Genomic DNA, 16,817 nt, shown 5'->3' with positions numbered 1-16,817 from the left:
TACCATGCCAGATAGTGATATGGCACGGTGGAAGAAGATAAAGCAGGTGGTGGATAGTAGTTACTATCTCGAATGGTGATAAATCACAGAAGGGCTCATTAATAAGGTGATTTTTGAGCAGAATTCTTGATAGAAGTAAGACATGATGTAGGAGTGGGAGAAGCATCGCTGTTGTCTCTTTTAAAAAAATCAGTTTGCTAATCCTACATGAATTTAAGGTAAAAATACACTTAGGGCAATTTGTGGACAAATTATCAGAGTGTGATTGCTTTTCTCCCCTCTTTTTATCGCCAAAAACTTTATACTGACCTAGATAGAGGAGTACACCATTCTCCATTTTTTTTTTAAATAGATTTTAGACAAATGAGAAACAGGGTTGGCTTTCCTGAGGACTAATTGAAACAGACTCTTTTAGTTCAACTTAATTATTACAGGCTATAGGTTCCAAATATCAAACACAACACAGTGAGCCATGTACAAGTGTATATACTATACATAAATGTGTAGTGTATGGGTACATAGTATATAGAGTGAGTATATGAACAAGCTCTTATTACACATGATGTAATCTGAGGACAGAAAAATCATCAAGGTTGAACACAAGCATAAACGTGGAGGAGAGTATTTTGAAATAAGTCAAATGGTGGCCCAAGTGTTTTGTTTGGTGTAATTATTGTTGTCATTGTAAATGTGTACATACTTAGAGTAACATATAGCTAAGGCTTAAGCTTTCCTGATAAGTTTATCCCAATCCAAAATCTTATTTCATTAATGATTCACTGAAAAAAATTACTTACAGTTATATGTTGATTATACTCTACATCTGAAAAATCAAATACATAAAAAACCTTATTTGCGACTACAATATAATGAAGCTTTGATTTTGTCAGGGAAGTATTGACTTTGTTTTTCAAGAACTCCTTCATTAAAAGAAATCTAATTTCCCATCTTAATTTAATATTGCACTCTATGCAGAAATGCTCAGAATAATGAAGCAAAAGCACCCTGTGAGATTATAACTGTAGTATTTTTTAAATGTTTGGTTATGATTTGAATATTTTAAAACCTGTAGCACCATTGTAACATAACAGCAATCCTAAATGTCTCATTGGTGTGGCATTCGCAAGCAAGTCAAACTCTGGTCAGTACTCAACTATTTTTATGTACATTATTTCTATTTTTAGTTGTATATACTGGTTAACAAAGAAAAGGAGCGAATCACTTTTTAGAATCTTTCATTTCCCCACACCAAAAGTAATTTAATTTCCTTATCCGTATCTGCTTTTAAGCATGTAAGATTGCATTCCAAGGAAGAACCTGTACGTCCTGCATCATGAAGCAGATGTGATTTTTGTATCCCTTGCTAATGAAGGCAGGACTGTAAGGATGATCCAATAAAACACAATATAGAAAAGAGGATTATGAGATGAGATAAACATTGGTTAATTTTGTCTGGCTTAAATATCATCCAGGTTAAATCCATATCCAAGAGCTGTGACCCTGACATAAGTAAAGTGATCAGGACGTGGCTTCCAAGGACCCCATTGCGGGGAAAGGCCTCCTGTCCCCATCCAGGATGTCCACTGCGCAACTGCTATGCCACCTACTTACTATTCTGTCTTTATTCATTGACACACTCATTTACTCAACAAATAGGGTCGTTAAGTACTTGTCAGCCTTTTCCCAGGTCTTGAAGATACAAGTGTTCCTGTCCTCGAGAAGTTTGATTAAGTAAAAGAGACATTGGCGTGTAAATAGTGAATATGAGAAATAAATAGAGAATGTGATACACACATGTCTTTTATGTGTAATGACTCAGAGGAATTGATTTGAAAAGATGAGTAGGGGGTTATGAAGCAAACAGGCTGAGGGAGAGCACTCCAGGCTGAAGAAACAGCACACAGCAAGGTGTACCAGCACAAAGAAAAACTGTCCACAGAGATGAGCGTGAAAAGATGAGGTCAAGTTGTAAGGGAAGCCTTAGATCCATTGTTATAAACTGGGATCTCCACCGTTCATTATTTTTTAGTACATAAGCTGCATTAAGTTTATCACCCATCCCTAGAATTCTTTCACTTTCCCAATCTGAAACTCTGTACTCACTGAACACTATGCCCCCACTCTCCTGTTCCCCAGCCTCTGGCTACCACCATTCCACTTTCTGCCTCTATGACTCTGACTACTCTAGGTACTTCATGTAAGTGGAATCATGCAATATTTTTTCTTTTGTGTCTTCAAGCTTCATTCATGTTGTAGCATGGTCATAATTTCATCTCCAGTTTTATTTTATTTTATTTATTTTCAGTGTTCCAAAATTCATTGTTTATGCACCACACCCAGGGCTCCATGCAATATGTGCCCTCTTTAATACCCACCAACATCCTCAGTTTTTAAAAAAATTTTATTTGAGAAAGAGAGCTAGAGAGAGAGAGAGAAAGAGAGTGCACACAGGTGGGGGGGGGGGGGCAGAGAGAGAGGGAGAAGTAGATTCCCCCCTGAGCAGGGAACCCTGACATGGGATTTGATCCCAGGACCCTGAGATCATGACCTGAGTCCAAAGCACTTAACTGACTGAGCCACCCAGATACCCCTCATACCCAGTTTTTTTTTGATCATGTGTCAAACTGTTTTGAGTATGAATCTCTAATACATGTATAGGCGCATGAATCTCTAATACATGTGTAATATTAAGGTATCATGTATATTACAAAGAATACTCAAAAACAAATGTTTTCAAAAGATAAAACTGAAAAATAAACTTACTTTTTATTTTTGTCATAATGGGTTGTCTTGAAAAACTCCTAGACAATCTGAACATGGAAAAGCATTGCGGACTGTTATGCCAGAGGAGCAGTATGGTTTGATGTCCCATTTGTTTTTCATCAAATGTCCTCATTCTGCTGTTTGCTCTGTTGTCAGTGATGAAGAGTAGCTTTCCAAGATGAAATAATTCAAATAATGAGACTTGTATTCTTAGAGTGGAATATTCTAGTAAATCTAGACAGCATATACCTCATCACTGCATTTGTGTATCTTTCTAACTTCCATCCACATATACAGTTTGGTTGAAAAGCATAAAATAATACAGCCACTGGAATACGCTTGTTGGCCACTGTTTACCTCATGATTGTAGATGAAGGTACTAGCAGAAATTAAGAGTCTCTTGATGTTTTCGAGTCTTGACCAAAATTTTATCAAAATCAGTCAACTCTGTAAAAATAAATCACAAAACAGGTACAAGTACTAAAAACTACGGTTAGGGGGCACCTGGGTGGCTCAGTGGGTTGAAGCCTCTGCATTCAGCTCAGGTCATGACCCCAGGGTCCTGGGATCGAGCCCCACATTGGGCTCTCTGCTCAGCAGGGAGCCTGCTTCCCCCCTTCTCTCTGCCTGACTCTCTGCCTACCTGTGATCTCTGTCTGTCAAATAAATTTTTAAAAATCTTAAAAAAAAAACAAAAAACAAAAACTACTATTAGAACAATGGAGACTACATGGTGGTTGAAAAAGCATATACGCTGGAGCCAAGAAAACCTCAGTGAAACTTCGTCTTCACCATTACTAGCTATGTGACTGTGGGACAGATGGCTATATCTCTCTTAACCTTAGTGTTATCATCTATAAATACATGACAGTATCTGTTTTGTTTTGTGCTTTGGGGGCTTTTGATCCTGTTAGGATCCATTATTGTCAGAACATTATCAGGACAATACATTCTTTGCAAAGTTGTTTGGAGCGTAAAATGACATAATGCACCTATGTGCCTAGTGCACCTGCTCAGGTGGTGTTAGTACCATTTATTCATTTATAAGTGAACCCTCAAACAGGGAAACTAGTTTTAATGCCTTATTCCCATGTAGGAGGACACTTTTTTTTTTTTTTAAGTGTTCCATGACTCATTATTTGCATATAACACCCAGGGCTCATTGCAACACATGCCCTCCTTAATACCCATCACCAGGCCAACCCATTCCCTATCCCTCACCCCTCTGAAACCCTCAGTTTGTTTCCTAGAGTTCATAGTCTCTCAAGGTTTGTTTCCCACTCTGATTCCCCACCCCCCTTCATTTTTCCCTTCCTTCTCCTAATGCCCTCCATGCTATTCCTTAAGTTCCACAAATAAGTGAAGCTGTATGATAATTACCTTTCTGTGCTTGATGCAAATGATAGGTATCCATCCTTCCTGATGGCTGAGTAATATTTAATCCTTTTGTCTGGAATGCCCATCACCCCCATGCACCCAAACAATCCAAACTGGAATTCAAGATTCAGATTTCAATGTCTCTACTTTTGACATTTTAGAGAGGTGATAAAGCTTTTCCTCTTCAAATTCTTATATTGCTTTATTGTAGCTCTAATATAATAATAACCACTAATATAGTAATAACCACTTAATATGAGGTGGATGCTGTGAGGAGATGGTCAGTTCCCCCCTTCAGGAGCAAAAGACCTCTTGCCTGAGCTGCAGGGTGAGCCCCCACCAGACAGGCCCTCTTCAGGAACTATTTCAGGTAAGACCATCTCCCAGGTCATACCTCCTTCCCAAGGTGCCCCAGCCACTTGAAGGGTGATGTAGGGCCCAGGCCCTTAATACCACTGGCAACAACTCTGAAGGATCATATTATCTATAGGACTTGTCGGCTAAGGCTTCCATTGAGACCAGATCAGAGTGCAACTTCTTCTCTCCCAACTCTGTGCCTTTCCCTTCTCTTCCCCAGGTTGGCAGGGAGGTCACAGGAATGTAAGAAGCTCCTGCACCCTACTCCCCATTCCAGAACCTGCAACCCAGACCCTCAACCTACAGCCACACACGTCAGCCACTTACCACATTGCTACAATTATTGGTTCATTGCCTGTTACTCAATGTATGGGGTTTGCTTCTGATGTATTTCTATATTCTCAGGATCTAGTCAATATGTGGTCCATATGAACACCAAGCAAAAGCTTGTTGAATAAATTTATTAAAACTGGGATCTCATTTCTTTGGCCAAGATATTATTTTTTTCTTGTTTCATTGGATTTATTTATAATGTCTCCCCTTTAACAGTAAAAGAATTTAGAGCAATTAACCCAAAAGTTGACTACAATGAGGCAATGGGGGGATGGGAATGACAGAATCATAAAGATGAATCTATCAATAATAAGGTTCAATATAGTTGTAATTAGTCACTTAATATTTTTTAGTCATTGACCTGAGCTTCTATCATATACCAGGCAGGCACTGCTTAAGTGTTAAAATAAGACTGAATTTCTATCTCCAAGGAGAATTAGATTCAAATGGAGAAGAGGTAAAAATGGGATAGGGTAATTTTAGAAGGCAGCAGGTGGTACGAAGACCCCAGAAGGTCCTGAACACCTGGAAATAGCTGAAGGCAACTGAGAAATACTATAAGTAGGAAGGGCTCTCCTTCTTCCCACTTTGTACTTAAAAACAAAGTATACACTTCTTGTGAGAAAGATGGCCTCCCACTATCAGGAAGAGAGCATTCTTATTACCAGAGATGGGGAGTTGACATCAAGATGAGTCTGTACAAAGCTCACTAAAAATCACCCTTATATTCCATGAGTTCCCGCCACATATTTCCTGTTCACTTTCGCACAATTCCACACCCCTAGGCCAAGCCCTTTTTCCTTTGTCTTCTCAGGTCTCCATAGCTTATCCCTTTTTGTTAAAATGGTATCGTTTTTGAGCACCTGGGTGGCTCAGTTGGTTAAGCGTCTGCCTTCAGCTCAGGCCATGATCCCTGGGTTCTGGGATTGGGTCCCATCAGGCCCCTTGCTCAGCGGGGAGGCTGCCTCTCTCTCTCTCCCTCTGCCATTCCCCTTGCTTGTGCTCTCTCTCTTTCAATATCTCTCTCTCGCTCTCTGTCAAATAAAAAAAAAAAATTAAAATTAAAAAAAAAAAAAACCTTTAAAAAAGTGCTATATAACCATGGGTCTAACTGCTTCTTTGGGAATTTCACTTCTTTCTATGACGTCTTCCATGCCATGTAAACAATTTAACAGCAGATAAAATCTATATGCTTCTTTCCGGTTAATCTTTCATTAGCTCACCTCACAGGTCCCAGACACAGAAGCTAAGAGGATAAAGGAAATGTCTTTCCTTCCCTATACCTCTTTGGGTAGGATGGTCTGAGGAGGACTGTCCCAGAAGGAGAGTAGAGGCCTCAATAATGAGAATCCAATCCTTGCTGAGATTTGAGGGAAGAAACTTTTAGGCAAAGAAAACAGCTACTCTCAAGGCCAGGCATTCTGCACAAATTGGACGCTAAACTCCAGGAAACTAAATACAGAAAATTGCTTGTTTTTCTCTGGGAGGGAGACATGTTCTAATTCTTAAGAGGTGCCAAAGTTTTTCCTTGAATAAAACTGGATGGCACTGAGAGAAGTAAACAATGTCTTCATCAACTATTTCACAACAAAGATAGAAGCAGAAATCTGTGACAGCTTTTTGTAGTGACACTGAGGGCCTCATATTAAGAAGCATTCAGGAAAGACAATTCTGTGAGGGGCTGCAGTGACTCAGAGTCCTCACATCAGTAGCTTGATGACATGACCTTTAAGTCTTCTTTGAGTCAGAACTAGATGTCAGACAGTCAAGATTACATTCTCTATTGAGGGCCTCAGCACAGGTATCCTAGAGTGTTCCCTTATCCTCTGATTCATTAATCAAGAAAGCAATTGTTCAGAACAACCCAAGACAAAGGCTTTTAATCATACCACTATTCTCCTGCTGCCGTTAAGATTCCCAATTTAGGTTGACTCCATAGAATTCTGTGGAAATATCACCTACCAGATAATGAGCTGCTTGTTCCCAGTATATACTTCCTTTTTCTTTCATTTGCTCATGCACACCCCACCACCCCCACTCCCACCCACCCCATCCCCATTGCTGTAGGGTTCTCAGGGTTTGGGTTGTATATTAGTTTTTGAGATGCAAATAAATAAGTGACAGCAAGCGTAAAATTAAAGAAAGAGTGTCGAGATAATCAAGGAAGAGGAAAATGGAGATCACCAAGCTATTAATATAGGGCAGGTTTGCTTAACATGACTTTATAAGTTTGTTTCCTGACAATTAAACAAAAAGAGCATTTATTAAACAGCGACACTCTTGCAAGGGAGTGTCACAATAATTCCAAGGAAAGGATATGTATTCCAAAGTGAAAAATGTAATAGGTCGCAGGCTTTGACATCGTAGCAGAGGAATGTCACCACATTACAAAACATGTACTGCAATCCTCAAATTGCTTTGACTTCTTGTTACTAATAAGCCATCTAGATGATGGGGTGCCTGTGTGGCTCAGTCATTAAGTGTCTGCCTTAGGCTCAGGTCATGATCCCAGAGTCCTGGGATTGAGCCCCATTTCTCCCTCTGCCTGCCATGCCTCTTTCTTGTGTTCTTCCCTCTTTTGCTATCTTTCTGTCAAATAAATAAAATCTTTAAACAACAAACAAATGAAAAAAAAAACCATCCAGATGAGTATCTACAAATTCAATGAATTAGATGCATCCTATATGCAAGTATTGAAAGATCTGAGTTCTGATCCAAGCTCTACTACCTGAGGGAGTTTAGGACATGACACCCCAAAATATGCTGCTCTGGTCTATTGTTGATTTGGAGCTGAAAACACTTGATAAACAACATGTTCAGGAAGAGGCTTTTTCTACATTCCCTCTACCTGCCTGAAGACAGATCCTCCAAAAGGAACTCAATTGTCATAATCCTCTCCTCAAAAGTTTCATCAACTGGGGAACACTGACTCTTACCACAGGAGAAAGAACTAGAAGCTGACACCACACCCAGACAAGCTTTGTCACAAACTATTAATTTCTATCTGTTCTTCTCAGGACCCAGTCATCTTTCCTAAAGTGATGTACTCTCCCCTACATTCCCCATTCCCACCCACACTATGCTGCTATAAAGCTCTCAAATCTCACCATTTGAGGGTATATGCACTCTTATTTTTTTTTCCCTGTGTACTGCCCAGCAGGTAATATTTAAAATTAACACACTTGTACACCTTTTCTCCTATTGATTTCCTAGGTCCAGCTATGGAGCCCAGGAAGGGTAGAAGGACGTCTTTCCTCCCCTACACACCTATTTTTCCAACGATGAGGCCAGCACTGAAAAGGTGCTAGGATTAAATAATAGCGAGTGAAAGTCCCCAGGCCAGCACAGTTACAAGCAGATGACAGTCGCTTCTCCCTGCCTTTCCTTCCCTCTAGCTCTTCACCTAGTATAGAATAAGGGCCCATCTGAAACATAGCTTACGACCAAATGCCACTCATAAGAAGCCTCCCTTGAGTGTACAAACGGAGGCCAACACATCATGTCTACGTATTTAACAGGTGTGAGTGAAGCAGGCAAACTGTTGAATAAAATGTGTTATAGCTTCGTATGTTAGTAAATATACCTTCATAATTATCTGGAAGGTCAAGGTCAAATTTAGATTTTTCAGCTCCCTCAGAGTTTCATGCCAAAATCCAGTAGGAGGCCCTGGGGCACATTCACCCTTCCCAAGTCCCGAGACCTGTATCCCTCCTCTTCCTCTCTCAGCTCTCTCCCTTCCACAAGGGGCCGAGCAGGCATGGTGTGAATACCCCAGCTCCACCAAGCTCCAGACACACCTTCATGATCAACTGCCCCCACGGGCCCAAGGGTGTGTACGCCAGCAACCACAGTCTGCTCCAAGGAAGGTGCGATGGGAAGGGGTCCCAGCAGGCCTCGGAGCCAATATTTAGGCCTGTTGAACAGAAAGTTCCATGGTCCCAGGTACCCAAAACTTGGTCTAAAAATAAAGGGAAGGGTCTCAGTAGTCAGTAGCTTTGGCCCCATAGACTCCTCACCTTCTTAGTGGAAAGGGAGCCCCAGAGAGACACGTTAAGGCACAACCTGATGCCAGGTCTTGCCTGGTTCTAGGGGGGGATATTGCTTAGAAGTTCAGCAGTTCTTGCAATAATTTCACCCTTCCCAAGAAATCAATACCCACAAAAGTATTGGTTATGTCAAGAAAAGGTACTTCTACAAAAAGAGGTGTTTTTTTTTTCCTTTCCTGTATCTATAGAAACAAATATAAATGTTGCTTAAATCTTAGCCATCTTTCCCCAACTCCATCATTATTTTAAGGTACAGTTCTATTCTTGCTTCATACATCTGAGTTCCCCCCCCCCAACTTGTCCCTCTCCCTCCTCCTCTCTCCTTCCTTCCTTTCTTCCATTCCTCCCTCCCTCCCTTTTGATTTCTCATTGCTTGTTTTGATAAACTCACAATTTTTGTGGACAAAAGAATGCAATTAGAAACTGGATTTGCACATCAAAATCCTTGAGGAGAACACAGGCAGCAACCTCTTTGACCTCAACCGCAGCAACGTCTTCCTAGGAACATTGCCAAAGGCCAGGGAAGCAAGGGCAAAAATGAACTATTGGAACTTCATCAAGATCAAAAGCTTTTGTACAGCAAAGGAAACAGTCAACAAAACCAAAAGGCAACTGACAGAATGGGAGAAGATATTTGCAAACGACATATCAGATAAAGGGCTAGTATCCAAAATCTATAAAGAGCTTAGCAAACTCAACACCCAAAGAACAAATAATCCAATCAAGAAATGGGCAGAGGACATGAACAGACATTTCTGCAAAGAAGACATCCAGATGGCCAACAGACACATGAAAAAGTGCTCCACATCACTCAGCATCAGGAAAATACAAATCAAAACCACAATGAGATACCATCTCACACCAGTCAGAATGGTTAAAATTAACAAGTCAAGAAATGACAGATGCTGGCACTGATGCGGAGAGAGGCAAACCCTCCTACACTGTTGGTGGGAATGCAAGCTGGTGCAACCACTCTGGAAAACCGTGTGGAGGTTCCTCAAAAAACTGAAAATAGAGCTACCCTATGACCCAGCGATTGCACTACTGGGTATATAACCTAAAGATACAAATGCCAGTGATCTGAAGGGGCACGTGCACCTGAATGTTTATAGCAGCAATGTCCACAATAGCCAAACTATGGAAAGAACCTAGATGTCCATCAACAGATGAATGAATAAAGAAGATATATAGATAGATAGATAGATAGATAGATATACACACACACACACATAACATAATACTATGCAGCCATCAAAAGAAATGAAATTTTGCCATTTGTGACAATGTGGATGGAACTAGAGGGTATTGTGCTTAGTGAAATAAGTCAATCAGAGAAAGACAACCATCATATGATCTCCTTGATATGAGGAAGTGGAGAGGCAATGTGGGGGGCTTGGAGGGTAAGAAAAGAAAAAATGAAAGAAGAAGGGATCAGGAGGGAGGCAAACCATAAAAGACTCAATCTCAAAAAACAGACTGAGGGTTGCTGGGGGGAGGGGGCATGGGATAGGGTGGTGGGGATATGGACATTGGGGAGGGCATGTGCTAAGGTGAGTGCTGTGAAATGTGTAAACCTGGTGATTCACAGACCTGTACCCCTGGGGATAAAAATACATTATATGTTTATTAAAAAATTTAAAAATTAAAAAAAAAGAAGCTGGATTTGCTACCTTTAAGAAAGTTATATCTAGTGTCCCTTAAGTAGAATACAGGAATAAATTTTCTTATCACAATGTGATTATAATGGAACAGTTCCAACTTCTTGATTCCTGGAATTCACCTTCTACTTAATTAAAATAACTCTTCCCCAAACTGTAAAACACCTTTACGAAAAAAGAAGGAACATAATATATCATGCTTTCTTTTGGCTTCTATGCATGTGATGAGACAGAAATTGCTTAGATTTATAAGTGTCTTGACTTTGATAAAGATTTACCCTTCAAACTATGAAAAACACCTTATTTACACTGGTGTTTCATTACTGACCCAAGTATTTCCCACTTCACTAAAAGGCATACGGCGGCACGTAAAAAAGGGCCTACTTAATACTCAGAGGACAGGAGGAGCACAAAGGGCTGGCAGTACTAGGAGAGAAATGTGCCCAGACAGCTGCACAATTAGTTTTCTTCTACCCTTCACTAGACCAGATCACCAGTGTTAACTGCCCTCCTGCTCACTTACAGATTGGTCTGTATCCTTAAAAATCATTACAAATTAAGTGTTTCCATTATCTTACCACATCTAACTTATTATTGAACCATTTGTCTTCATCCTGCAATATATGTTACTCTGTATGACGTTCATGTGGATGGTTGGTTCCTTATCATCACCAGAGTAAAAGCACTTTAGACTTTAATAAAATGAATGAAGCAAACCCTTCTTAATATGAATGCTATAACAGTCTTTGCAAAGAGGAAGGAAGGAAGGAAGGAAAGAAGGAAGGAAGGAGAAAATACCATTAACCTACTATGAATTGGAGATGTGGATTGGAGTAGTGTTACTAGCAACAGTAATGACATTTTACCCACCAACTCTCACTCTTTCACCTGATACTTGACAAGAAAAGGTATAACTTGCTTATACTTCTTATGCTTCTTATAAGTTATAACTAACCATGTTTGGTTATGGCCATTTAGAATAGTATGGTCATATAGAATAAAAGTAACTGGCCCACTTTCTTAGTCTGCTTGTGCTGCTGAAATAAAAATACCATAGAGTGGGTGGCTTAAACAACAAGCATTTATTTCTCGTAGCTCTTCCGAGTGCAGGGCAGATCTTGTGTCCAGTGAGGGCCCCCTTCCTAGCTGATACATGACTGTCTTTTCAGATCCTCACATGGCAGAGAGCAGAGAGAGAAGGAACAAGGTCTCTCATGCTTGTTCTTATAAGGTACTAACCCCATTCAGTGGGGTTTCCCTCTCCTGACCTGATTACCTCCCCAAAACCCCACCTCCAAATAACATCATATTGAGGATTAGCCTTTAACATGTAATTCTGGAGGGGACATAAATAGTGATCCAATATCATCCACACTGAGAGGAGACCTGTAATACAGGAATGTCAACCATGTAGGGTTTTCAGAAAAGGCCACCGAATGTTAATAAAGTTTTTATAAAAGTTTTAATCACTACAGAAAAATCTCTCAAGTACACAAACGCAACTATCTTCACATACTGTAGACAATCTGCATACGTACAGACACACTTGTACATAACTTTTAAATGAGGAGTATTTCAAACATATACTTCACACATATAGTCATACACAAAATCATTTCCCAAGGAAAAGAGTGTTAATAAATCAGCTAGTGAGTTTCCCCTGCCTTGAGCACTCTCCGTGACTTCCCGGGGAAACGGTAACGAGGAGCGGAGCTAGCTGGAGGCTAGGGTGATGCGGCGCTTGTGATGAATGGAAGAAGAGGAATGAGTTGAAGTAGGGTCTGCTGTGTTGTAAAAGGTAGGGTCAGGAATGAAATAGGCTTCCACTAAGTATTTGTTACCTAGGCAATTCTGGACATTTTCATCCCTAATATGTTCATTTCTTTTTTGCTGAAGAGTCATCTTGATTAACGGGCACATGTATCCTCACTTTCAAAGATGGGAGGGCGATTAAGTCAGGCTCCGATGCCTTTGCTCACACTGATTCCCTACCGGGACCAGCTCATGCGAGTCATTCATTCCACTTGAAAGACACTGAGCCCTCGTGGTGAGCAGGGCAGGATTCTAAGTGTGGAGATGGACTATTTACCCAGACAGATAGGGTCTCTTTCATGGAAGGGGGGATGAGAGATGAGAGAGGAAGTGGGGGTCAGTAACAGGCAATAAACAAGGAAACAAACTACATAATTGCAGAGATGGTAAGTACAATGAAGAAGTGAAAACAGGCTTCTCTCTCCGTTCTGCTTTCCTCCCGGGACCCACCTTATCAACTCTTAACAGCAATGTTTTCCAACCTCCCCTGCCCAAACTTGAACAGACCATTTCCTCCTTTTACGAACCCACTGAAGCCACCTGTCCTCTCTCATGCCACTTTATTGCATTTGTTCACCAGTCTTATCTTTCCCAATGAGACTTTAAGCCCCTTTAGAGTAAAGGTCAGACACTTTTTTTTTTCTTAATGATTTTGTAATTGTAATCCCTGGCACATATTCTGGTTTTGCTCACCACATAACATACTTAATAAATGTTAATTAACTGAACAAATCTCTTGAAGGAATACAGGAGCCATGAAGAGTAACCTAGCAAAGGTCTATTATTGCAAAATTTGAGGCTTAATGTCTATGTTGTGATCCCAACCTTCTACAGAGATTTTATGATCATCTCATTAGAACCATGTTCTTTCTTTAAAAAAAGATTTATTTATTTGAAAGAAAGAGTGCACACACATGCACCTGAGCGGGGGTGGGGGTACAAGGGAAAGAATCTTTAGCAGACTCGCTATTGAGTGAGGAGCCCAATGTGGGGCTTGATCTCATGACCCTGAGACCATGACCTGAACCAAAACCAAGATGGAGGCTTAACTGACTGAGCCACCCGAGGGCCCCTAGAACCATGTTCTCTTGTTTAGTCTGGTAGCTTCTCTTACCCGGTGTGCCATTTTTAAAGAAATTTCAATTTAGGATTCGCATTACTAAAGTGATGTCAGCCAGAAAGTGAATTGAACAAGTAGACTGTGTAGTATGAGTTAAGAGGTGAGCTCAGGGACACCAAAGAAAGGTCACAGATTTCCTAGAACCCAGAGAATTTGCTCAAAGAGACAGAGCAGTGAACCATATTACTCAAATAGCAACACAGCACTGAAGGACTCTGGCTAAGTAATCTAAGGCCTCTTTGCAGCATTGAAAAAGCACGGTGTGACCTCACAGTTGCTTTGGGCCATCCATTAGAGGGCTCTAACCAGCTCCAATCTTTATTCAATGCCTCCCAGGGAACTACCAGTTCCAAGGTAGGCAGAGGAAAAACTCTTGGCATTGCAATTAAGCAAAACAAAACAAAACAAACAAGCAAATAAAAAAAACTTTCTTAAGGTGATTTAGGATCCACCTGCATGATAATGGATATAATGCAGACCAAAGTGTAAACCCAATAGAACTGTGCTTCAAGTGTTAATGAGAAAATGTTTTCTACTGAAGCCAAAGCAGTTACAGAAGAGTCTTACTAAAAGCTCTATTAGGGGTTACACATCAGACTAGGATTTTATTAAGAGTTACAGTTACTTATCAGGAGCCAACCTATCTTTACAGCTCTCATGTGCTTCTCTCCACTTCCTGATGATTTGTCTCCTACACGAACAATTCTAGGAACATGGGTTAACTCCCGAGTCTCTTCTTCTAGCTTCAAAGACAGGATCCATCAAGGCAGAGGGAAACCACAAAACCAATGGAGTACATAAGCAGCAACCTGAGGTCTTCTGCAAAGTAACCAACAAACATCTGCTGTCTTTTGTGGCCACAGATGTATTATTATTATTTTTTTTAACTAAGATTAGGAAGTGAATAGCAAAAAGCATTTTCCGTTTTTATTTTGCTAATGGAAAATCTGGACCAAAAAGTTGCTGAATTAGTGAATCTCAGACAGAATAAACATGTTATTAGAGATAAAGCCATGTGCTTTTACTGAATTTATGTGGTCTCTTCATCAAAAGACAGAAAAAGAGTTGAAATAGATCAGTAAATTAGTAAATTTGATTAATAGAACAAAGTCTTATTCTGTCATTATTCTTCCCATTATTCCTAAAATTAAAAAAAAATAGCTCTTTGTTTAGCATGCACCATATTTAAGCCAATATGCCAGGCATTTCACGTAATTTTCTGATTTCATTACCCCAACAACAGTATGTGGTAAGTATCAGTTCCACTTTCACAGGTAGGGAAACTGAGGCTCAGAAATTAGAAGTAATTTGCTCAAAATCTTATAGGTTATAAATTAAGATCCAGAATTGCAAGACAAATGTGTATGACTTTAAAATTTAAATTCGTGCCAACATATCCATTGCCTTGAGAAAAATTAATTTCAAAGATGGAACAATACCCTACTGCCCTTTTTAAAAAAGTCCTTTAAGGATAAGACTTGACTGTACTTTAACCCTGAGCCATCAGGATTTTCTTTTTAAAGCCTTAATTCACAGTAGTTACCTTTAAAGATTTCATTTAAATGCATTTAGTTTATTTAATTAATTTGCATAATGAAGTCTGAGCATTTTTTTCTTCTTTCTTTTTCTTTTCTTTTCCTTTTTTTTTTTTTCCTTTTTTGGAAAGAGACCTACTAATTTCAATTGTGTTCCATTGGTCTTTCTAGCCTCATCATAAATTGTCCATCCAGAGTAAGAGCCCATGGTGGAATTATAAGAGCTCAAACACACAGTGCGCTCAGAGCGGGAGTGACAGGTTCTGGGGATCACATAACAGGTGCTGCAGTGGATACTTAAAACATTGCACAATCAACAACAAAATGAAGTTTACTCAAACAAGTGAACTTCAACAGAAAGGGAGGAAAAGAGAGGGTGGATGGGAAGGGCTAGACACTTGGGGCCTTAAACTGGACGTTTTATAATAACTGTTATATGTCCAACGCTCTTACGACCATCACAAAATAAACCGAAGTTATTTCCTCAAAAGTCATTCAATCTAAGCATGTTAAATATCCCTTACCATATTTGGAAGCCATTCGATTCACTCTAAAGGAATGAACACCTATGTGATCTACAACAAATCCTGTTATACCAATCCAATGACTAACATTCCTCTCTTTCACAGACATGACTGCAGTCTCGTGCCCCTACAATCACAGCTCAGTACAGTTACCTAGATAGGCCTCATGGTGTGACATCCCACACCTATCTATTGAGAGAAACTACCTATTGTCAGTTTCTAAATCACTTGCTCTCTAGAGCTTCCCAGTTGTTAAATTGCCTGGAGAAGGGAGAAGGAAGGGAGGGGACAGCAGAAAAAAATATTAATCTCACCAGGAAAAAAATATATTCAGAATAGTTCAGAATTGATTCATTAACTATCGAAGCACATAATAGATTTTTTTCCTATAATTTATGAGTGGCATTTATTTTCATTTTTCTTATTTTTAAAAAATTTTCCTATTTACTTTATTTCCCTCCTTCCACAGAAGATAATATTCGATTTTTCTTCTTTGCCTTCAGTGATCTCTTTGCCTATGTAAGAGTAGGAGAACAGAGCTGGGAATGCAATAACCTAGTATGATTGATCTGTGGTGGTTACCTTGAAGTTTCTGGTTGTATTCGGTCCTGTCAGACTGGCTCCTCCTCAAGGTACCAGAGTGGTCCCCAGAAACACTGCTGTCAACCACTGTGTCAGTCTTCCTTCTCTCCAGCATATAGAGCCTGGGCCTTAAGAAGGTCAGATTCTTCTTCTTGGTGCCCATGTTCTCTTTCCCAGTGGCTTCTTTGGGCTCCATCTGAGGCAAAGACAAGTCTGGAGACTTGTAGGCAATGGCTGTTTGTTGCAGTGTCTTGGAGTCAGAGTTGAAGCCACCAGAGTAACGAGTTTAACTGCCCCCTTCTTACTAAACGGCTTCACTCCAGGGTTACCTGGCTGTGACTGCCACCTGTACGGAGTCCCAGAGCTCCACCCCTATGAGGTCATTCTTTTTTATACCTAGAATCCAGCAGGGAAGCTGCCACCTGTTACCTGAGAGACCTGAAGCACAGAGCTAGGCAAAGCAGGGACTGCTGTGTCACATGCTACGGGAGCAAACAAAAATCCCATTGTGTGCCACATACACGGCGAGGCTGGGGGTTGGGGGAAAAGGGAAGAACAAGGTGGGGCAGGGCAGAAGGGCAGCACCTGGGAGTGTAACCTGCGGCTTGTGGGTTTAATGTGTGCCTGTGGGTGTGGACAGATGCACTGGGACACTGCGCTGTGGTTTGCTGGCCGGAGGCACACAGGAGCTTGTGTGGGACTTACAGCTA

The 16,817-nt window shown here is 40.4% G+C and overlaps 1 protein-coding gene across 2 annotated transcripts in view; it reads right to left on the bottom strand.

Annotated features, from left to right (window-relative positions):
• ARHGEF38 (Rho guanine nucleotide exchange factor 38) overlaps positions 1–16,541 on the bottom strand; it is a 170,297-nt gene extending 153,756 nt beyond the window's left edge. For both annotated transcript variants that reach the window (XM_032333060.1, XM_032333061.1), the window contains exon 1: positions 16,108–16,541. In XM_032333060.1, the coding sequence (XP_032188951.1) occupies positions 16,108–16,303 (196 nt within the window). In that variant the 5' untranslated portion in view covers positions 16,304–16,541. The remainder of the gene's footprint in view (positions 1–16,107) is intronic.
• Positions 16,542–16,817: the final 276 nt, after the last annotated feature.

The sequence above is a fragment of the Mustela erminea genome, chromosome 2 (assembly GCF_009829155.1).
Source record: "Mustela erminea isolate mMusErm1 chromosome 2, mMusErm1.Pri, whole genome shotgun sequence".
NCBI classification, from domain to species: domain Eukaryota; kingdom Metazoa; phylum Chordata; class Mammalia; order Carnivora; family Mustelidae; genus Mustela; species Mustela erminea.
This window is presented reverse-complemented; position numbering and strand designations above follow the sequence as displayed.